The sequence below is a fragment of the Convolutriloba macropyga genome, chromosome 3, assembly GCF_964194025.1.
Source record: "Convolutriloba macropyga chromosome 3, txConMacr16.3, whole genome shotgun sequence".
In the NCBI taxonomy this organism is placed as follows: domain Eukaryota; kingdom Metazoa; phylum Xenacoelomorpha; order Acoela; family Convolutidae; genus Convolutriloba; species Convolutriloba macropyga.
This window is the reverse complement of record NC_134470.1, coordinates 1403600-1427272: the sequence shown is the minus strand read 5'-3', so window position 1 is coordinate 1427272 and position 23673 is coordinate 1403600. Positions and strand designations below refer to the sequence as shown.

Genomic DNA, 23673 nt, shown 5'->3' with positions numbered 1-23673 from the left:
ACTTAAGATAAAAAAAATAATTTTTGTGAGAGGAAACAGGAGCGACAAAGTAGGCAATCTTTGAGATTCTTTTTCTTATAAGATTTCAGTTGGCTATGCAGTAGAAATTAGACAATTACTGCCGACATTGAATCGAATTTACACGTAATGTGGAAGTCTGTCAATGAATGATTCTCTGAAAAAAGTAGCTGCCCGTGACTGATCTTTTGCAATGGCGCTGCAGAAACAACTAGATAGTGTCCCTACAGCTGAGGCTGTGATTTCGTTAAAACAAAAAGTAGTAATAAATGTACAGTGGAAGTAAAATTGATCTAATTCATTCTTGTCTGGCGAACCCAGAAATGACAAGACGTACCCAGAAATGATGGATAACCGGCAATTCGTGATTTTTCGTCGAGAAATGTGCGTAAGTTTCAATTAAGTTTACAATGTAGACATTCATTTGAGAGGAGTCATTGAGCAAAATGTACGCCTCTGGCACACAATTAGGTGGTCGTGGTCCTTTATTTTGATCAGAGAGGGAACTGTAAATAAAACCGCAGACATAGACGATTAAATTGACCACTGATAATTTTCGCCAATGCTGTTGCGATGTTGGAGCCTGGTGAAAGCTCTGATTGGTCGTGTAGTTTCTGATTGACTTTTTGGAGTTTTCGTTTTCCTTCTGGAAGATCATCGACTGTTGATGATACCAAGGAAAATTGTGGGAGCACATCAATAAGGCTACGAACGGGAGAGAAGCAGTCACATCTTTCATTCTTTCAATTGTCTCTTAATTTGAAATTGGCCTATAACTATTCTGATCGAGTTTACACCCCTCTTTGTGTAGTGGGAACACTCTTGCTCGAGGCAGATCCTTAGGAAATATACCTTTGTCAAATAAAACACCAGATAGGGGATGATGACATCTGAAGACAATTTTATTAGTATGTTACTTAGATCAACACCTGAAGGTGACTTGTTATCAAGATTGGTTATAATTTCGCCGACTTCTCTCGCGGTAATTTCGTAAAGATACATAGAGCTTTCGTGTCTAAGAAAAGAAGGTGGGAAACTTTTATTTAGGTGCCTGCTGACTTGATATCCTATTGAAGCAAAAAAATGCTGAACTCGTCCGCATTCTTTTTATCCAAAGGTTGATCAAATTTCTGATAACAGCTGCTTAGAATAATTTCGCCGACTTCTCTCGCGGTAATTTCGTTAAGATACATAGAGCTTTCGTCTCTAAGAAAAGAAGGAGGGAAACTTTTATTTAGGTGCCTGCTGACTTGATATCCTATTGAAGCAAAAAAATTGCTGAACTCGTTCACATTATTTTTATCCGAAGGTTGATCAAGTTTCTGATAACAGCTGCTTAGAATCGGAAAATTCTGTGATCGATATGATTTGCATTTAAACTCATCGAGCAGTTTTAATGTCTGTCCTAAACATTTTTGGAAAGAATTTAGATAGAATTTTTTTTACGTAACGTTTGCTTTTCCAGCCTTATTGTACACTCTTTAAATTTCTTCAGCAGGTCATCGTTATTTGTTTTCTTTATATTTATAATTAGCGTGGTTTCTTTTTTGACGTAATTTTTTAAATCTATTATCAAACCATTTTGACTTGTTCTTTATCGACACCTTTTTTGGTGCCGCAAAATTTTATGTTAAATGTGGAAAAAGCATTGCAAGGATCGACACTTTTGAAAATAAGGTCACTTATTCTTGATGTGCTCCCAATGACCTTTTGTATTGGCTCACAGCATCCTCATTTTTTCAAAGCCAGTAGCTCGGAACCTTAACTCAATTTCATTTATACGGTCACTTTTTGCCACGTTAGATTGACGGGATTATGATCCGTAACTTTTTGATGTTGTAGCTAGAACTTCAACAGAAACACGCTCACCCAAGTTTGGACAAATGTAATTGTCCAAGCAAGAACTGTACTCATTAGTTAATCGTGTGGTTTCGGGAGACGAAATATCCAGAAACCATCTGCTGCAATGCTGTTCAAGTAGTTTCCGCTCAGCAAATTATTCTTCATAATATCCAATTTCATATCACCACAAATAATGACTGTCTTGTTGCTCGAATTGAGATTTTCTAAAATTTTATCTATCAGATTGTCAAATTCAATTGTTCTATCGTGGTGGGTTATATACAACTAGTTTTAGACGTTTGCTTGTTTTTGCAGATATATACACAAAGAGCTTCCTGAAAACCGATCTTAATTTCCGTTGTAATATTGCAAAATTTGTTACATTGCAACATGACTCATCCCCTTTCGAATTCATGTTCCTGGCTAAAAAACTAATGTACTCAGTAATAAGATAGTTGGAAATTTCATCTGTTCCAGGAAGCCAGGTTTCAGTGTAACAAATTACATCAGGTTGTACATCCGACTTTAAATAAAAGCTTCTAGGTTCTTCAATTTTTTCTAATAGATCTAACATTTACATTGAGGATAGTTAAAGTTTTGGTGCTGACTTTTAGGTTTTGAATCTTCAGTATTGGGGACGGAAATGACCTTGGCCCAGAAATCTTAAATTTAAGAACTTGAGGGCATCGCAGAATGATGTTGGGTTCTCTGTTTGTCGTGTGAGAATATCGGCTGACGAACATTTTGATTAGATGTTTGAGTGGCTATTCATATCTGGATTTGCCTCTTCCACCGGACCAGGAAGAGTATAGCTTATTCTTACACTTTAAGCAATGTGAGTGTCAAGGTCCTTTTCATTTCTTATTGGAGTTCGGGAATTGCTTCAGAAACATTTCGTGCATTTTTGCCTTCCAGGACTGTTTAGTTCGTTAAATCGTTGATTGCGGCACTATCTGTTTGAATTTCATATCCGACAGAATTTGCAAGTTCTGACATCATTTGAGGCAATCTAGTCGACTAAGAAAATTACAATTTAAGGACAGATGAAATAAATCTAGAAAATCAAAAAAAATGTATGCAGAATAAACACGAACAGTATACAGAGTCGTACTATTTACTCTTCGCCGAATAGAATTTATGTTCTATTGTACCTAGCCGAATAGAATTTATGTTCTATTGCCTTGAGCAGTTCCAAGACATCAAAATCTCAAAAACTGCCTGGACTGATTAAGCAAAGGTATAAATCACTATGGAAACATTCATTATTGTTAATCATTTCATCAAAATACAAGGAATCAGCTAGTCCACTGCAATTAGAACCACAGAAGCAACCCCTCAGCTACGATCCTAGACGGCTGCTCCAAGATAATGAAATCTCAAAAGTTGCCCTAGAGATCAAAGCTAAGAAACCAAAATTGACTTGTAAAAGATTATTCACAAACCAACAAAAACATCAAAAAATTTTGACTTCATAACTGTTATCTTTATTTGATTTCTTCTTTTCCTGGTTTTGTTCTTTTCTTCAAGATTAATTTGTTCAATGTATGTTGGTGCTGAATAACTGTTGTGAGCAAATTCACTTCAGTTCGTGATGCCGGAAGGATCCGCTATAGTTCTACTTTATGGTAATTCGACTTTTTATTGGAGAAATCAGATGACGTCTGACACTAAAAACAGGAGCAATTTTTAGATCGCACACTTTTTGAAAATATCAGGTGCCACAAAACGATGACAGCAAACGAGGTCTTCTATTTGATTGCTCTATATCCTCAGGATATGGTACGTGCTTGAAGAACTTCTGAAAAGTTTAATGGTAAATCCATTTTCAGCACGAGAATTTCGGTAGACACATGTTCTATTAATTTGCTGATTAATGTGCTGATTAAAATTTACCGTTCTCAAAACCTTTTGCACAAGAGAAACTTGTCTTTTTTCAGTCTCCTATTATCCTGGAAGATTATAAGCAGCTGGTTTGAACAAGGATATCACGGCTAGATACATCTGCAAGGCTTCAAACGTGAAAGAATATCAGACCATCTCAGATTTTATGTTTTTTTTGTGTCCTTGAAAACGGCGGGATGTTTTTTTTTGTAAAGTTCAGTCCAGTACAGTACTGTTTGTCCTCTTGTAAAATCGAAAATTTTGATACGGGTTGCTGTTCTCAGTTAAAGGTTTTAAAGAGATTTTTGCTGTTGTTGTCTGTTATGCTTAGAGAAACTGGCAAATTTATTGCTAAAAAACGCATCTGTGCTTAATCTGCAATATCATGGCTGAGCACATTCACAAGGCAGTGAAAGTGAGAAAAGATCAGTGCGTCTGATGTTTTTCTGCTGTCTTAGTTGAGAATTGGTAGTTGATGTCTTTGAAAGAGTGTAAACAGATTTTTTTGGTGTTTTCTCTTGTCATACTTGGATAATGATCGACGAAAAACACCTGTATTTAAAATTTTAATTTCATGTTCTTTTTCATAGTATGAAGAAGGTTCAGTTATGTGCTTTTCAACTAGACTAAAACAGTAGAAATCATTCGAGTAGAATTTAAAATGCTGTTGCGACTCGAGCACATATATGAATTTTTTTGAGCGGTCGCGTTTTCTTGTATAGGGAATGTTGTTTTTTTCACTTTTACTGATTTCATTCAAGGTTCTTGAATTCTCATGCATAGGTGGAATTGGCAGTCTTTTTAGTTTTCTATTTGTTTTTTGTATTACTGTAAGATTGTAAATATTTGACGGTAGTAGCCAGGAAGATTGTGTTTGAGCACACTAACAATCTGTGAGCGTAAGAAAAGATCAGATCGTCTTTTATTTATCTGCTGTCTGACTTGCCTCACTGAGAACTTCATCTTTGTTTTGTTCCTTGCGGCAGTTTAAGTAATGTTTGGCGATCTCTTTCAAAGATTGTCAAGAGACATTTATTGAGATTTGTTCGTCATGCTTGCATAACAATTGTTAAGTTTAATGCCAAAAAGCAAAAAGGTCTATTTTTAAAGGTTCTATTTCATTTGCTCTTTTTCATTGTATGAAGAAGCTGCGTTTATTTGAATCTCAGTCAGACTAAAATAGTACAAACCATTTGAGTGGAGGTTTCAATGCCTTTGCGACGCAGACACTTCTATCAAAAATTTGAGCGGGCTTTTTTGATTCTTAAGACCTGTAGGTTTATTGTATTCAGAACTGAATTTTTAAGAAGAACAGTTCATTCTTTATTATTAGCATCAGGATAAATCATTTGGGAAACGATTTCGTTGGCGTTGCAAAATCGAGAGGTGAAGCAAAGAGTTTGAGTGCGTGTTTTTCTTTTATGGGCCATTTTGTTTGATAACTTTTTCCGATGATAAAGAATTGCTGTTGTTGAATTCTCATGGACCAGCGGTTTTGGTAATGCTTTTTTCTTTTTGTCTTTTTTCTACTCTACGCTTATGGACAGTTGATGGTAGACATGACAATTATGATTGAGCTCGTTAACAAGACTTAACGTGAGAAAATTTCACATTGTTTGATATATGCTGTCTTACTTGCATCACTGAGAGCTTCGTCTTTGTCTTTTTTTAGTGGCAATTTTAATAATGATTGGCGATCTCTTTCAAAGAGTGTCAAGAGATAATTTTTGGTGTTTTGTTCGTCAGGCTTGCATAAGGTTTAAGTTTAGTGCCGAAAAGCAAAAAGGTCTATTTTTAAAAGTTCTATTTCAATTGCTCTTTTTCATCGTATGACGAAGCTGAAGTTGTTTCATTTGCAGCCAGACTAAAGCAGTAGGAGTCATCTGAGAGGATGTTTCTTTGCATTTGCGATTCAGGCTTTCATCGAGAAATTGAGGGGGCATTTTTTATTCCTGAGACCTGTAGATTTATTGAATTCTGAAATGAGTTAATAAGATAAACAGTTATTTCTTTATTTTTGGATCAGTATAAATCATTTGGGAAAAGGTTTTGGTGGCGTTGCAAATTGAAAGTTGTAGCGCAGAGTTTGAGCGGGCGGTTTTCTTTTATGGGCCGTTTCGTTTGATAACTTTTTGCAATGATAAAGAATTACAGTTGTTGATTTCTCATGAGCCAGCGGTTTTGTTAATCCTGTGTGTCTTTTGTCTTTTTTCTGTTGTAAGGTTATGGACAGTTGATGGTAGACATGACAATTATGATTGAGCTCGTTAACAAGACTTAACGTGAGAAAAGTTCACATCGTTGATATATGCTGTCTTACTTGCATCACTGAGAGCTTCGTCTTTGTCTTTTTTTAGTGGCAATTTTAATAATGATTGGCGATCTCTTTCAAAGAGTGTCAAGAGATAATTTTTGGTGTTTTGTTCGTCAGGCTTGCATAAGGTTTAAGTTTAGTGCCGAAAAGCAAAAAGGTCTATTTTTAAAAGTTCTATTTCAATTGCTCTTTTTCATCGTATGACGAAGCTGAAGTTGTTTCATTTGCAGCCAGACTAAAGCAGTAGGAGTCATCTGAGAGGATGTTTCTTTGCATTTGCGATTCAGGCTTTCATCGAGAAATTGAGGGGGCATTTTTTATTCCTGAGACCTGTAGATTTATTGAATTCTGAAATGAGTTAATAAGATAAACAGTTATTTCTTTATTTTTGGATCAGTATAAATCATTTGGGAAAAGGTTTTGGTGGCGTTGCATATTGAAAGTTGTAGCGCAGAGTTTGAGCGGGCGGTTTTCTTTTATGGGCCGTTTCGTTTGATAACTTTTTGCAATGATAAAGAATTACAGTTGTTGAATTCTCATGAGCCAGCGGTTTTGTTAATCCTGTGTGTCTTTTGTCTTTTTTCTGTTGTAAGGTTATGGACAGTTGATGGTAGACATGACAATTATGATTGAGCTCGTTAACAAGACTTAACGTGAGAAAATTTCACATTGTTTGATATATGCTGTCTTACTTGCATCACTGAGAGCTTCGTCTTTGTCTTTTTTTAGTGGCAATTTTAATAATGATTGGCGATCTCTTTCAAAGAGTGTCAAGAGATAATTTTTGGTGTTTTGTTCGTCAGGCTTGCATAAGGTTTAAGTTTAGTGCCGAAAAGCAAAAAGGTCTATTTTTAAAAGTTCTATTTCATTTGCTTTTTTCATGGTATGAAGAAGCTGCAGTTATGTAATTTTCAGCCAGACTAAAACAATAGGAGTCATTTGAGAGGATGTTTTGTTGCATTTGCGATTATCAAAAAATTGAGCGGATATTTTTTATGTAGATTTGTATTCAGAAATGAATTATTAAGATGGAGTTCTTTCTTTATTTTTTGGATCAGTCTAAATCGTTTTCAGGCATAACGTTTGTTAATTTTAATGCCAAAAAACAAAAAGGTCTCTTTTAAAAGTTCTATTTCAATTGCTCTTTTTCATCGTATGACGAAGCTGAAGTTGTTTCATTTGCAGCCAGACTAAAGCAGTAGGAGTCATCTGAGAGGATGTTTCTTTGCATTTGCGATTCAGGCTTTCATCGAGAAATTGAGGGGGCATTTTTTATTCCTGAGACCTGTAGATTTATTGAATTCTGAAATGAGTTAATAAGATAAACAGTTATTTCTTTATTTTTGGATCAGTATAAATCATTTGGGAAAAGGTTTTGGTGGCGTTGCAAATTGAAAGTTGTAGCGCAGAGTTTGAGCGGGCGGTTTTCTTTTATGGGCCGTTTCGTTTGATAACTTTTTGCAATGATAAAGAATTACAGTTGTTGAATTCTCATGAGCCAGCGGTTTTGTTAATCCTGTGTGTCTTTTGTCTTTTTTCTGTTGTAAGGTTATGGACAGTTGATGGTAGACAGGACGATTGTGGTTGAGCTCATTAACAAGACTGTGAACGTGAGAAAAGTTCACATCGTTGATATATGCTGTCTTAATTCCATCACTGAGAACTTCATCTTTGTCTGGTTACTAGTGGCCATTTTAATAATGATTGGCGATCTTTCAAAGAGTGTCAAGAGATATTTTTTGGTGTTTTGTTCGTCGTGCTTGCATAACGTTTGTAAATTTCAATGCCCAAAAAGCAAAAAGTTCTATTTTTAAAAGTTCAAGATAAACAGTTTTTTTTGGAATAGTATAAATCATTTGAGAAAAGGTTTTGGCGTTGCAAATCGAAAGCTGTAGCGCAGAGTTTGAACGGGCGGTTTTCTTTTATGGGCCATTTCGTTCGATAAATTTTGCGATGATAAAGAATTACAGTTGTTGAATTCTCATGGACCAGTGGTATTGTATATCCTGTTTGTCTTTTCTTTGTCTTCTTTCTACTGTAAGGTTATGGACAGTTGATGGTAGACAGGACAATTATGGTTAAGCTCGTTAACAAGACTGTGAACGTGAGAAAAGATCCTTTTGTCTGATTTGCATCTGCTGTCTTTGTCTCCTTGAGAATTTCGAGTTCTGTCCTGTTACTGGCGGCAGTTTGAATATTAGTCTGTGTACTTTTTCGAAGAATGTAAGCAGAAATTTTCCCAGTTCTGCTCGTCACAATTCAATTGAGCAACGTTTGACAAGTTTAATGCCCAAAAGCAAAAAAGGACATCTGTACTGTAAGGTTGTGGACAATTGATTGTAATCAGGATTATAATGGTTGGGCACATTAACAAGGCTGTGAACGTGAGAAAAGATCACACCGTTAGATATTTAACTGCTGTCTTAGTTTTCTCATTGCGAACTTTGAGATCTGTCCTGTACTGGTGGCAGTTTTAATAATAGTGTGTGTACTTTTTCGAATAGTGTAAACAGAAGTTTTCAGGCATAACGTTTGGTGATCTTAATGCCGAAAAACAAAAAGGTCTCTTTTAAAGTTCTATTTCAATTGCTCTTTTTCATTGTATGACGAAGCTGAAGTTATTTCATTTGCAGCCAGACTAAAGCAGTAGGAGTCATCTGAGTGGAGGTTTCTTTGCATTTGCGATTCAGGCTTTCATCAGGAAATTGAGGGGGCATTTTTTATTCCGAAGACCTGTAGATTTATTGAATTCTGAAATGAGTTAATAAGATAAACAGTTATTTCTTTATTTTTGGATCAGTATAAATCATTTGGGAAAAGGTTTTGCTGGCGTTGCAAATCGAAAGTTGTAGCGCAGAGTTTGAGCGGGCGGTTTTCTTTTATGGGCCGTTTCGTTTGATAACTTTTTGCAATGATAAAGAATTACAGTTGTTGAATTCTCATGAGCCAGCGGTTTTGTTAATCCTGTGTGTCTTTTGTCTTTTTTCTGTTGTAAGGTTATGGACAGTTGATGGTAGACAGGACGATTGTGGTTGAGCTCATTAACAAGACTGTGAACGTGAGAAAAATTCACATCGTTGATATATGCTGTCTTAATTCCATCACTGAGAACTTCATCTTTGTCTGGTTACTAGTGGCCATTTTAATAATGATTGGCGATCTTTCAAAGAGTGTCAAGAGATATTTTTTGGTGTTTTGTTCGTCGCGCTTGCATAACGTTTGTAAATTTCAATGCCCAAAAAGCAAAAAGTTCTATTTTTAAAAGTTCAAGATAAACAGTTTTTTTTGGATCAGTATAAATCATTTGAGAAAAGGTTTTGGCGTTGCAAATCGAAAGCTGTAGCGCAGAGTTTGAACGGGCGGTTTTCTTTTATGGGCCATTTCGTTCGATAAATTTTGCGATGATAAAGAATTACAGTTGTTGAATTCTCATGGACCAGTGGTATTGTATATCCTGTTTGTCTTTTCTTTGTCTTCTTTCTACTGTAAGGTTATGGACAGTTGATGGTAGACAGGACAATTATGGTTAAGCTCGTTAACAAGACTGTGAACGTGAGAAAAGATCCTTTTGTCTGATTTGCATCTGCTGTCTTTGTCTCCTTGAGAATTTCGAGTTCTGTCCTGTTACTGGCGGCAGTTTGAATATTAGTCTGTGTACTTTTTCGAAGAATGTAAGCAGAAATTTTCCCAGTTCTGCTCGTCACAATTCAATTGAGCAACGTTTGACAAGTTTAATGCCCAAAAGCAAAAAAGGACATCTGTACTGTAAGGTTGTGGACAATTGATTGTAATCAGGATTATAATGGTTGGGCACATTAACAAGGCTGTGAACGTGAGAAGAGATCACACCGTTAGATATTTAACTGCTGTCTTAGTTTTCTCATTGCGAACTTTGAGATCTGTCCTGTACTGGTGGCAGTTTTAATAATAGTGTGTGTACTTTTTCGAATAGTGTAAACAGAAGTTTTCAGGCATAACGTTTGGTGATCTTAATGCCAAAAAACAAAAAGGTCTCTTTTAAAGTTCTATTTCAATTGCTCTTTTTCATTGTATGACGAAGCTGAAGTTATTTCATTTGCAGCCAGACTAAAGCAGTAGGAGTCATCTGAGTGGAGGTTTCTTTGCATTTGCGATTCAGGCTTTCATCAGGAAATTGAGGGGGCATTTTTTATTCCGAAGACCTGTAGATTTATTGAATTCTGAAATGAGTTAATAAGATAAACAGTTATTTCTTTATTTTTGGATCAGTATAAATCGTTTGGGAAAAGGTTTTGGCGTTGCATATCGAAAAGATGTAGCGCAAAGTTTGACCGGGCGGTTTTCTTTTATGGGCCATTTCGTTCGATAAATTTTGCGATGATAAAGAATAAGTTGTTGAATTCTCATGGGCTAGTGGTATTGTATATCCTGTTTGTCTTTTCTTTGTCTTCTTTCTACTGTAAGGTTATGGACAGTTGATGGTAGACAGGACAATTATGGTTAAGCTCGTTAACAAGACTGTGAACGTGAGAAAATATCACATCGTCTGATATCTGCTGTCTTACTTGCCTGACTGAGAATTTCAAGTTTGTGTTGTTACTAGCGGCAGTTTTTATAATGGTTGGCGATCTTTTTCAAAGATTGTCAAGAAATATTATTGTGATTTGTTCGTCATGCTTGCATAACGTTTGTTAAGTTTAACTCCAAAAAGCAAAAAGTTCTATTTCATTTGCTCTTTTTCGTGGTATGATGAAGCTCCTTTTTTTAAATCTCAGTCAGATTAAATCAGTACGAACCATTTGAATGGAGGTTTCAATGCATTTGAGACTCAGGCACTTTTATCAAAAGTTTGAGCGGGCATTTTCGATTCTTAAGAACTATAGATTTATTGTATTCAGAACTGAATTATTAAGAAGAGCAGTTCATTCTTTATTATTAGCTTCAGTATAAATCATTTGGGAAACCGTTTCGGAGGCGTTGCAAAATCGAAATGTGAAGCGAAATAATTGAGCGGGGGATTTTTTTATGTGCCATTTCGTTTTATAACTTTTTGAGTTGATTAAGAATTACAGTTGAATTCTCATGGGCAAGCGGTATTGGTAATCTTGTTTCTTTTGTATGTCTTTTTTCTACTGTAAGGTTATGGACAGTTGATGGTAGACATGAGGATTGTGGTTGAGCTCATTAACGAGACTTTGAACGTGAGAAAAATTCACGTCGTTGATATATGCTGTCTTACTTGCATCACTGAGAACTTCATCTTTGTCTTGTTACTAGCGGCAGTTTTAATAATGGTTGGCGATCTTTTTCAAAGATTGTCAAGAAATATTATTTTGTGATGTGTTCGTCTGCTTGCATAATGTTTGTTAAGTTTAACTCCAAAAAGCAAAAAGTTCTGTTTCATTTGCTCTTTTCAATGGTATGAAGAAGCTGCAATTATTTGAATTTCAGCCAGACTAAAAGTGTAGGAGTCATTTGAGAGGAGGTTTCATTGCATTTGCGACGCAGACACTTCTATCAAAAGTTTGAGCGGGCATTTTTTGTTCTTAAGACCTGTACATTTATTGTATCCAGAAATGAATTATTAAGATGAACTGTTCTTTCTTTATTATTTGGATCAGTATAAATCATTTGGGAAAAGTTTTGGCGTTGTAAAGCGAAAGCTGTAGAGCAGAGTTTGAGCGGGCATTTTTCTTTTATGGGCCATTTTGTTTGATGACTTTGCGATGATTTAGGTTTACAGTTGTTGATTTCTCATGGACCAGCGGCTTTGGTAATCCTGTTTCCTTTTTTTTTTCTGTAAGGCTATGGACAGGGTTAGTTGGTGGTTGACAGGACAATTATGGTTGAGCACGTTAACAAGACTGTGAACGTGAGAAAAATTCACATCGTCTGATATCTGCTTTCTTACTTGCCTCACTGTGAACTTCATCTTTGTGTTGTTACTAGCGGCAGTTTAAATAATGGTTGGCAATCTCTTTCAAATATTGTCAAGAGACATTTATTGAGATTTGTTCGTCATGCTTGCATAACAATTGTTAAGTTTAATGCCAAAAAGCAAAAAGGTCTATTTTTAAAGGTTCTATTTCATTTGCTCTTTTTCATTGTATGAAGAAGCTGCGTTTATTTGAATCTCAGTCAGACTAAAATAGTACAAACCATTTAAGTCGAGGTTTCAATGCCTTTGCGACGCAGACACTTCTACCAAAAATTTGAGCGGGCATTTTTGATTCTTAAGACCTGTAGGTTTATTGTATTCAGAACTGAATTTTTAAGAAGAACAGTTCATTCTTTATTATTAGAATCAGGATAAATCATTTGGGAAACGATTTCGTTGGCGTTGCAAAATCGAGAGGTGAAGCGAAGAGTTTGAGCGCGTGTTTTTCTTTTATAGGCCCTTTCGTTTTAATAACTTTTTGCGATGATTAGGAATTACAGTTGTTGAATTCTCATGGGCCAGCGGTATTGGTAATCCTGTTTCTTTTGTTTGTCTTTTTTCTACTGCAGGGTTATGGACAGATGAAGGTAGACAGGACGATTGTGGTTGAGCTCGTTAACAAGACTGTGAACGTGAGAAAAGATCCTTCTGTCTGATTTGCATCTGCTGTCTTTGATGTCTCCTTTAGAATTTCGAGTTCTGTCCTGTTACTGGCGGCAGTTTTAATAATAGTCGGTGTAGTTTTTCGAGGAAGGTAAGCAGAATTTTTCCCAGTTCTGCTCGTCATAATTGAACAACATTTGACGAGTTTAACGCCCAAAAGCGAAAAAAAACATCTGTACTATAAGGTTTTGGACAATTGATTGTAATCAGTAATTTGATAGTTGGGCACATTAACAAGGCTGTGAACGCGAGAAAAGATCACACTGTCAGATATTTATCGGCTGTGTTAGCTGTCTTATTGAGAACTTCGATATCTCTCCTGTTACTGGCGGCAGTTTGCAAGTTTATACAGAAATTTTTGCTGCTTTCGCTCGTCACAATTGAATAACGTTTGACGAGTCAAATGCCCACAAGCAAAAAAGACATCTGTACTGTAAGATTGTGAACAGTTAATGATAATCACGCATATTATGGTCGAGCACATTAACAAGACTGTGAACGCGAGAAAAGATCACACGTCAGATATTTGTCTGCTGTGTTAGTTGTCACCTTGAGAACTTTGAGATATTGTTAATTTTTTTTGTTCTTTTTTATGCATACAGTTCTTTGTCGTGCTATTAGCGGCAGTTTTAAAGATGATTTGTGATAGCTTGCAAACAAATTAAAGAAATATTTTTTGGTGTTTTGTTCGCTATGCGTGCATAACGTTTGTTAAGTTTAATGACAACAAGAAAAACGTTATTTTTTAAAAATTCTATTTCAGTTGCTCTTTTTCATGGTATGAAGGTGCTCCAATTATGTGAATTTCAGCCAGACTATGAACGCGAGAAAAGAACCACATCATCTGATTTTCATCTGCTGTCTTAGTTGTCTCCTTGAGAATTTCGAGATCTGTCCTGTTACTGGTGTCATTTTTAAATAGTCGGTGTAGTTTTTCGAAGAATGTGAGCAGAAATTTTCCCTGTTTTGCTAGTCACAATTGAACAACGTTTGACGAGTTTAATGCACAAAAGCAAAAAGGACATCTGTTCTGTAAGGTTGTGAACAATTGACGGTAATCAGGAATATCATGGCTGAGCACATTAACAAGGCTGTGAACGCGAGAAAAGATCACACCGTCAGATATGAGCTGTCTTAGATGTCTCATTGAGAACTTCGAGATCTGTCATCGTACTGGCGGCAGTTTTAATAATGTTAGGTGTACTTTTTTAGAAGTTGGAAACAGAATTTTTTGCTGCTTTTTCTCGGCACAAATGAATAACGCTTGACGAGTCAAATGCCCCTTAGCAAAAAAGGCATCTGTACTGTAAGATTGGAAAGCTGATGTTAATCAGGAATAGCCTTGTTGAGCACATAAACAAGGCTGTGAACTCGAGAAAAGATAGTTTGTGATATCTTTCAAACGGTGTGAAGAGATTTTTTGTTGTTTTTTTTTCGTCACGCTGGAATAACGTCTGTTAAGTTTAATGACGAAAAGCAAGAAGGCCTCTTCTTAAAGCTATTATTTCAGTTGCTCCTTTTGGTATCAAGAAGGTTCATTGTGTTCATTTCAGCCAGACTACAAAGAGAAGAAATCACATGAGAAGTGGTTTCAATAATGTCGCGACTCACGAACTTGTTGTTAAGAGTTTGGGAGGTCTTTTTTGATTCTTTTGTGGGTCGTTGCTATTTCAGCTTTCACTCTGACGATCAAAAAGTACAATTTTTGGGTTCTGATAGATCGTGTGAATCAGTGTTTCTACTGATTCATTCTTTTGTTCTGTGTGTTTGATTCCGATTTAGTTTTTTTAATGTTTAGTATTGTGCTTTTTGTAAATTGGTGTTCGCGATTCGTTATGGCCTGTGGACAGTTGATCTAAACAAGGATTTTTATGTTTGAGCACATAAACAAGGCTGTAAACATGTGAAAACATCACATCCGAAATTTTTTTGCTGTCTTAATTGTTTCTCGAAAGTTTTGCAATGTTTTTATTTTTAATTGCTCTCAATCGAAATAAGTAGCAATTATATTAGTCCTATTGGTCTTTTTATGCAATTTTTCGTCTGACCCATTTGACTTTTCGTCCTCAGAACGGGATAAACAGGTAGCAGGCATTAAGTGATCTTAGAGCCTTTCATCTCACTAGTCGCCAAGTATGCGATTCATAAACTGTTTTGGAGATTTATACTTATGGTGTGAAGGGCGGTTCTTAGAGGTTGACGCCCCGCCCACAACACCCCCCCCCCCCATCAGCCCCCCTCACTTCACCCCCAGTCACCATCCCTGCACATCGTTCAGGCCGTAAGGTCCCCGTGCAGCCAAAGACCCCACCCCACCGTTGCCCTCAGACACCCCGGTGGAGTCCCCCCGTTGTGCGCACCTCACGCCCCTTCATTTAAGCTAAAGATAGCCTCACTAAACTGTAGTTAGCTACTGACGAAGCCAACTGCTCGCCGGTCGTTTGAGAGCAATTCATTCGACGATAGTCGGTTATGTTTGTACAGTTTAGTACAGTGCAGTTGTTTTTGGGGTCTTATAATAATGAGTTTTGTTGTTGTTATGTGATCTTTTTCAAGAATGTGAACCAATTTTGTTTGTCATGCTTGCTGAACATTGCATAATATTAATGCTCAAAAATGAAAGTTCCTCTGTGCTTAATAATTGTTACTCAATTCCTCCTAACTATCATTTAAGAGGGTTGAATTTGTCCATTTCAGCCATATTAAAAACTAGACACTCCTTTCAGAAGAGGTTTCAATGCTGTTGCGACTCAGGAACTATGGCGAAGGGTTTGATTGGTCGTTGTTGATTCTTGTATAATAGGCCTGGTTGCTATATTTTTGCTCTCTGTGATTTGATCTGTATCGACGAAAAAATTGGTCTAAAGGCAGTGGAATCAGACTCAATAAAAATTAATACATATAAGCCTGTTTTTGAAGTTGGGATTAGATGTTCATTGTTTCTAAAACTAATGATTTCACAGCCAAAATGATCGACAGCTTATCGACTGATTGGGCAGTTATGGTTTTTGCTGCTCGCAGTCAGTTTGCAGGTTTTCTGAGTTCGCTTGGTTTTGTTTCTGATTTGTTTTTTTTCTCTCTCAGTTAGAATATCTCAGTTTAAAATTCATTTGGCTCTTATTGCGAATAAATTTTAATCTGTTAGCAAATATTAGAAATTTTGGCCACTCTTTGAAATTTACTTTTTAGGATGTTACAGCTACGTGAGAAAGTGCTGAGCAGTGACAAGGACAAGAAGTCTGAGACAGGCTATCAGAGCTCGTATGGCTACGGAGGAAAATTTGGGGTTGAGAAAGACAGAATGGACAAAGTTAGTTGACACTGATTCTGCTTAAATTTACAGAATCGGATCTACTCTCTACCCTAGATGTCCCCACCCTAGATTTGCAACCCTTGCGAGTACACATGCTTTTTTGTAACATGATTTACAATGTGATGACAAGCGCAAACGCTGTAAAACGGGGGAGTGGGGCACACTAACGGAAGATATCAGATTTTTCTAATTATAGTATAGTATCGGAATTTTAATTGGAAATGTTGAAAACTGCACAGATTATGTTGCAAATGGACATCTTAGAACAATCAGTGCAGCTAATTGTTTCGGTTTCTTCGTTTACACCAGAGTTTGAGATATTGTGGTCCGATATTGTCAATAAATCCTCTTTTCAAGCAGAGCTGTCCTAGTCGGCTCATAGTACTAGTTTATTTGTACTAGTGCTAACATTCTACAATATAAGAAGACCTGTTACCTTTAAAAAGATATACTGCTCTCGGACTAACTATTCAACAAAGGTAGACCAAAGCGCAGTGTCAATAAATTTAGGTTTTAGTTGCAGCAATAACTTGAGTTGCAGCTGCTGGTATCTAAATCTAGGTAGTCATGTCGAGATGATAGACGCGGATTAGATTTGTTAGCTAGAATTGTTAGAATTGTTCGAATGTAAGTGTGCTTAGCATGCGATGGACTCAAGCTACAAGGCAGAAATCAGCAAACACTCTTCAGTCGTGGACAACAAAGTGGGCTTCGGTGGCAAATACGGAGTGCAGAAAGACAGACAGGATAAGGTTAGTTGCTCAGATCCCGAACTACTACTAATTGAATGCAAGAATAACGTATTGCCATGGAATTTAAAACTAAGCGGCCTTTTTATGTAAGGAGATGTCATTGTCAACTGCTATTTCCATAAGAAAACAAGTTTGTTAATTGCTCTTGAACGAAGGTCATAGCAATTTTTGAAAACGTGTGTGTCTTTTTTTATACAAAATTTTTCGCTTGATGGTTTTGACTTTTCGAGTGACTTTTACGCTTTTGACTTTTTGCGTTTTGCGTGATCTAAAATTCCCTCTCAATCACAATTTCAAGCAGCTGAACTCAATTGGCGGCAATTTAATACTAAAAGTCAAATGAAAAATGCGCCGAAACTGGTGCCATTTTTCACTTTAAATCTTAATTAAGGGATATCTTAACCTCTAATGTTATTTGAAGCCCAATATTGATCTTCTTAGTCCCATTTAGGCTCCCTCTCCCTCCCTCCCCCCCCCCCCCCAACTGAAGCAGGATGCAATTGATTAGAGCTCCCTCTGGTCGTTCGAGAGCAATTCTTCCGACGTTTGGTCGGTTATGTTTCTCTCAAATGTTTAACTCAAGTGCGAACTTAGCCATAGTTGAACAGACGTGAAAACATATTATATCTTCTGACAACTTTCTTTTCACTTCGAAACATGGTTGGAGATAATCAATTTGTCGGATCTATTCTGTTTCGCCCCCCCCCCCCCACCACCACCAGTGTTTTTTACGCGAAATCCGTTATTTGAGCAACATCGAATCATCAAATGGAGGTAAAAGCTAGTGGTTTTACGGCCTACACTTTTCGATACCAATGTCTGATCGTTTTTTCTCTAATCGTTTTTGTCTGACCTATTTTAATGTTTGCATGACTTTACCACACATGGCATCATGATTTTTCGTTATATAAATTACTCTTTTCCCAAGTTGAATGAGCTCATCTAAATTACTTAAGCTACTTCACGACAGAATTTTATTTTCACTTTTTTTTAGTCACTACGTAGGTTTGAAGTTGATTTCTCATACTTCTATGATAGAATCCAATAGCCGTGCATTTTGACTTCTCTTGTACCTATTTGTTGTAACCACTTATCAAAATTGTCACATTTGTATACTGAACGGCAAAAGAAGTTAGCATTCCCTACTTTACGGGAACAGTACCTAGTAGCACTTCCCCTGATTAAAATTTCACTTTTTGACTTGTAACCGGATTTCGAAAAGGTTTTTATACGATCGATCCACTACACTAGTTTTCTCGCCTACCTTTGAAATTCAGATTTAACGCAACGTTCACTCGCCAAAAATCTCAATGTGAAGTTGATGAGCTCCATCCAAGTTTAAGAATAAAAAGAATAGTCGCAAGAGCAGAATTTACATTTTTTAATTGCTCTTGAACGAAGTTCATAGCAAGTATTGTAGACGTTTGTCTTTTTATGCAAAATTTTCGCTTGACAATTTTGACTTTTCGAATGACTTTTACGCCCTCGACTTTTTGCGATTCGTGTGATCTAAATTTCTCTCTCAATCACAATTTCAAGCAGCTGAACTCAATTGTTGGCAATTTATTACTAAAAGTGAAATGAAAAATGCGCCAAAACTGATGCCATTTTACTTTAAATCTTAATAGTGGTATATGTTAACCTCCAATGTGGTTATTTGAAGCCCACTATTGAACTTCTGAGTCCCATTTAGGCTACCTCCCCCCCACCCCGGACTGAAGCAGGTTGCAATTGATTAGAGCTCCCATTAGTTGTTCCAGAGCAATTCTTCCGACGTTTAGTCGGTTATGTTTCATCTTGAGAATAAATGCTAATGTAATAAAACGGTTTAACCGTACATTGATGTCAATGATATTGCGAGGGATGATAAATTTTGGTTTTTATGCTGAGAAAATTGTTTGCAGCAAGTTTTGCTCTAGATATGTATAAAAAACACGCACGAGAAGATCATTCATCGTGAACTTATTGACGTGAGTGAGCCACCGAAAATTTTTTGTGCGAAGTGGCAGATTCTTGGAATTATTGTAAAAGTAAGTCTACCTCAACAGATGACAAACATTGAATCTTTTAGAAAATTATCGTGGATCACTATGAGTTGATTGGTGAATTTCGTTTGGTTGAAAGATGTTTTGTGAATTTATTTATAGAATGTCCTCAATAACCCCCCCCCCCCCCTAACACAACCCTATTACACTTCCTCCACCTGGCGATTTGTACCCCTTCTCGTGCAGCCCTCCCAACCCTACCCCCTCTTCCCACATCGCTTAACCCCAGCCCCACCCTAATTGCTCACCCTCCCACCCCGTGGTAGCATCTAAGCCCAAGCTGGGTACTACCGACGCCAGTTGCTGACGGTTTGTTGAGAGCAATTCGCCCTGAGAGCAATTTGCCTTACGTTATTCGGTTATGTATCGAAATTTGAACAGTAACTTAGTTTCTAATGTATAGTAATTATGAATTGCTGTTGATATGTCGAATGGTCATTTTGAGCACTTTTCCCATAACAGACCCAACTACGCAAACCCCCCAACTTAACACCCTCGCTGTAAAACTGTGAATGTTTAATGTCTTCTCTTTTAAGATTATCAATTGCTCTCGAACGAAGATTTTATCATTTAAATCAGTCCTCTGTTGTTTTTTATGCAATTTTTTCATCAACAATTTCTCGGACGTTTTTAATTTTTCATCCTCTAAAACGGGATAAACAGGTAAAGCCCGGAGGGCAATAAGTCGATGAGCAACTCTCTTACAGCTTTACTAGACTTGAAGTGTGCGATTCACCGAAATAATTGAAGAGATTCACCGAAATTCATAGTGAAGGGTGCTTCTTATAGATGGACTCGCCCTCTCTGTCACCCCCCCCCCCACCACTACCACCCAACTGAAGATAGCATTTCCAAGCCCCAGATGGGATGGCTACTACCGAAGGCAATCTCTTACCGGTCGTTTGAGAGCAATTCGTCCGACGTAAGTCGGTTATGTTTTATGGCTGCGTACTGCAGCTTAGTTGCTTCTATAAAACGTATATAAAAATTGTTGCGGAGAAAACGGAACACATGTGCGCTCGTATCAACACTTTGTGAAAATACCATTGAAAAACATTTATTAGAAAGCTGCACCGAAACTGGATAATTCAATTCAGTGAACTCATTCGTCATATTTAATGTCTGATTGTTTTTTTTTAAATCAAGAACGGAATCCTCAAACCCAATGCAGTGTAATTTTGTTCGATGGCATTATCCAACAATACTAGCAAGCACTAAATTTCTCTGCTAAAATGGGCTAGCGTGTTTTACAGTCAGCAGCCGACTTCAGTTACAAAGAGGATGCGAAGAAGCACCAGTCCCAAAGCGACTACAAGAAAGGCTTTGGTGGCAAGTTCGGAGTGCAGCATGACAGGAAGGATGCCTCTGCTGAGACATGGTCTTACAAGGCACAAACCGCAAAACATGCCTCACAAACTGGTAAGCTAATCGGAACGAAATGCGAACTTTGAAGGCTGTTGGAATTGATAATTGAAATGAATTACGTTGTGCGATAAAAAAGTTATCGATAAAAGATTAATTGCCCGCAAACAACGTTTTCAGCAATTATTTGTGCTATGTTTCTGTTTTTGAAGCGATCTTTTTGACTGACATGGTAGACTTTCCATCGAAAGAAATGGAATACACTGATAAAGCTGGGAGGCATCAAATCCTGGAGCATTTCTTTAGAGTTTTACTAATCTCTGTGATGCTGATTCTGATACAGGCCAGCTTTTTTCTAATTACTTTCAACCAATTATTTTAGTCCTGCTATGACATGTTTTCGTGTTACCGATTTTTCGTCTTGTGGTTTTTTCGTATCAACAAATTTAGTGAACTTTGGTCTTGAGAAACGATACACATAAAACCCGAGGGCATTAAATGACTGCGAAGTTCTCTGCAAGCCTCAGCAGTCTCTAAGAGTGCGTTTCTCCCAAACTGTCGAGCAGACATCAATTCAAAGTTCAGATGTTATTAATTGAGCTCAATCGAAGTTTGTAGCGATTATTATAATCCTGTTGGTCTTTTTTATGCGATTTTTCTCGTGACCGATTTTTTGTCTGACGCATTTGACTTTTCGTCCTCAAAAACGGGATAAAGAGGTAGCGCCCAGTGGGAATTAAGTTCTCATAGAGCCTTTCAGCTCACTAGTCTCCGCGTATGCGATTCACAGAAAATGTTTTGGAGACGTATACGCATGATGTGAACGCGGTTCTTAGAGGTTGAGCGCTCCCCCCGTTTTCCACACCCCAACCCCCCGCCACTTCAAACCTCTCCCACATCAGCCCGCCAATCCCCACCCCACCCTTGCACATCGTTCAGCCCTTAAAGACGTGTCCCCCTTGTAAGCAAAGGACCCCCCAACCGTTGCCCGCCATCAATGGTATGTTATTATATTGGTGCTCTGCTCTTTTGTAAGATGTGCTGACTTTCATTTTGTCCACTTTTTTAATTGCTCTCGAACGAAGTTTGAAGCACATATTGTAAACGTGTTGGTCTATTTTATGCAAAATTTTCGCTTGACCATTTTTGCGCTTTTGTTCTAGAACATTCTGTGGCTTCAAGTAACTATTTCAAGCTTCGCTCTTTCAGTTTGAGTGATTTCAATTGCTCATCCAACGTTAGTCGGTTCGCGTAATTTATGCTCTTTAAGCGTTCCTTTTTCTGAAAACGTTTGATCAGTTTTTTTCTGCTTTTTCATCTCACAAATCCAAATCGCCATCTTGATCTTCTAATCAGATCTCTCAATTTAATCTCATAATTCGACTCTAAAAAGCATTTTGTCATTTTCTCATTCTTGAGAAGTTTATCTTTCTATTTTTTTTCTAGCGCTTGCTATTTTGCTTGTGGAAACCCAGAACCCAAAAATCTGTAAAGATGGGATCAGTTTTGACTCTACCAGATCCTCATTGGCGTCGATTTAATTCAAGTATTTTTAGACGGCTCCAAAGGCTTCGGTGGGAAGTATGGCGTCCAATCAGACAGAAAGGACACGTCTGCACATGGCTGGGAGGGTGGTGATGTGAAGCCAGCTCTGCCCTCAAAGCCCAGACCTCAGTCAGGAGTCTCTGTTGGCAACATGAAGTCTATGTTTGAAAAACCAAAAGTAAGACTTCTGTTGCACTGAATTTCTTGAATCTACATCTGGGACGAGATTAGAGAAAATACTTGGGGGGACGCAAAGTAGGGTTTAGGTTATTCATATGCATGCAGCAAAGGATATTTAAAAATTTAGAAAGCCGTCAGGTTTCTGAAATCTTCGAACTGATAAAAGGGATTATGAATTATTGCTCTCAATTGAGTTTTGAGACAATGATTTTTAATAGCCGCGAAGCGATAGCTGAGGCTATTATTGGCCTTCTCTTGGTTTTTTTTACAATTCAAAGAATTTGAATTGTATTGGGGCGCTGTCTTTTTTTTTAAGATCTGTTCACATATTTTCATGATTTTTGAAGTCAAATTGGAGTAGTGATTTTGGTCACGCCGAAACAGGAAGTGGAGCGAAAAAGCGAGTGGTTTTGCGGCGTGAAATTTTTTCGATCTAAATTCAAAGTAGAGTGAGAAAACGGGGGTTTGAACAAAAATTCGCTTTCTCGCTAGTGGTTTTTTGTTCACATGCGGCAATTTCACTTTGATTTTTACGGTTTTTTCGATTTTTTGGATCGGATTTTTTTCTAAATGGTTTTTCCAATCTATTCATATTCCGTTCTTGGTCTAGTTTTCTGTTTAGTCAATGAAAATTCTTTGAATTGTACGTCAGGACTTGTCCTGCTATGTTTATTTATTTCGTCGTCAAGATTTTTGTTTCGACCATATGACGTCACAACCACTTCAAATCTGCTTTTTGTTCATTCGCTCATGCAATTTCAACTGAATTGCATGCGTGACGTCATTATTCACTCTGAGTGGAGCTAGTTTTTTGTTCATTCGCGTGATTAAATTTTTGGGCACACGTGACTTACCTCACTCTTAAAAATGACTTCCTCACTCTGAAATTGACTTTTCTTTGCTTTAATTAAAAGAGATAAGGTCAAATGAGTGCTTGTCACTCTAATTGAAGGTTATTTAAAAGCAGAATGTAGAAACAGCAATAAGTTATACAGATTCCTAATCAAAATTTTAACATCTGAGCCCTTAATGAAAAGAAGAAGTTTCTTTTTTGGTCTGTCTTTGTTACCTTTTTTTGAGACTTCAGATCTATGAAGCTATTGCGGCATCTATTTTCTGGCAATTTGCAAGCTATGTTTGAGATTGCCGATTTCTTGTGACCGATGAGAACATCTAACTACAAAAACTATATACATTTGGTACTTACGCAATCAATAGATTTTGGGGGATAGATTGTTTGGGACATAGTTCCTGTACACATTTTGCACGATAGTTTTTGAGGGCTTTGCTTTGTGTTAATATATTTTTTGGAAGTTTCTCAATAGGAGCTACTTAAAATAACATAAATACGAGTGTGTGGCAACTGTTTAGACTGAACAGACGACAGATAGTGTGGCGAAGTACAGGGCGGCCAGAGCTGAACAAGAGAGGAAGGAGAGAGAGGAACAGCAAGCCAGAAATAAAAGTCAATCAACATCTGAAAACTACAGGTAGAAATCCAAAAAACTCATAACTTAGAAGGAATCAGAATGTTTTTTATCTCACCCCAACTTAGAAGACGTTGAATGAAATTTGCAGCGGCAGCAACATCAGTCTACTAAGTTTACTTAGAGAAGGAGAGAAGTTGTTGTCCAAATACTATATTTCTACAAAATGTCACATATATTGCCAAGAATTGTTGAAAACGAAGATATGTCTTCTGCAGCAGGAAGTAGTTACGCCCTAAATTGTTAATGGGCGAATTGTTGAGACAATTTTACGGTATATAATCAGGTCTCTGAGCGTGCAACCTTGGGGAATTCCATGTGAACAAAATGTAAAAAGTAAGTACGATGGACCAA

At 37.2% G+C, this 23673-nt stretch overlaps 2 protein-coding genes across 2 annotated transcripts in view; one reads left to right on the top strand and one right to left on the bottom strand.

Moving 5' to 3' along the window:
• The window catches only part of LOC142335862 (coiled-coil domain-containing protein 77-like), a 385771-nt gene that overhangs the window by 154241 nt on the left and 207857 nt on the right, over positions 1 to 23673 (bottom strand). The gene's annotated exons all lie outside the window — the stretch shown is intronic.
• The window catches only part of LOC142335826 (uncharacterized), a 256700-nt gene that overhangs the window by 182185 nt on the left and 50842 nt on the right, over positions 1 to 23673 (top strand). Inside the window, exons 3-7 of the mRNA XM_075384155.1 lie at positions 15825 to 15945; positions 16590 to 16700; positions 19999 to 20164; positions 21664 to 21830; positions 23204 to 23322. Coding sequence (XP_075240270.1) covers positions 15825 to 15945; positions 16590 to 16700; positions 19999 to 20164; positions 21664 to 21830; positions 23204 to 23322 — 684 coding nt within the window. The remainder of the gene's footprint in view (positions 1 to 15824; positions 15946 to 16589; positions 16701 to 19998; positions 20165 to 21663; positions 21831 to 23203; positions 23323 to 23673) is intronic.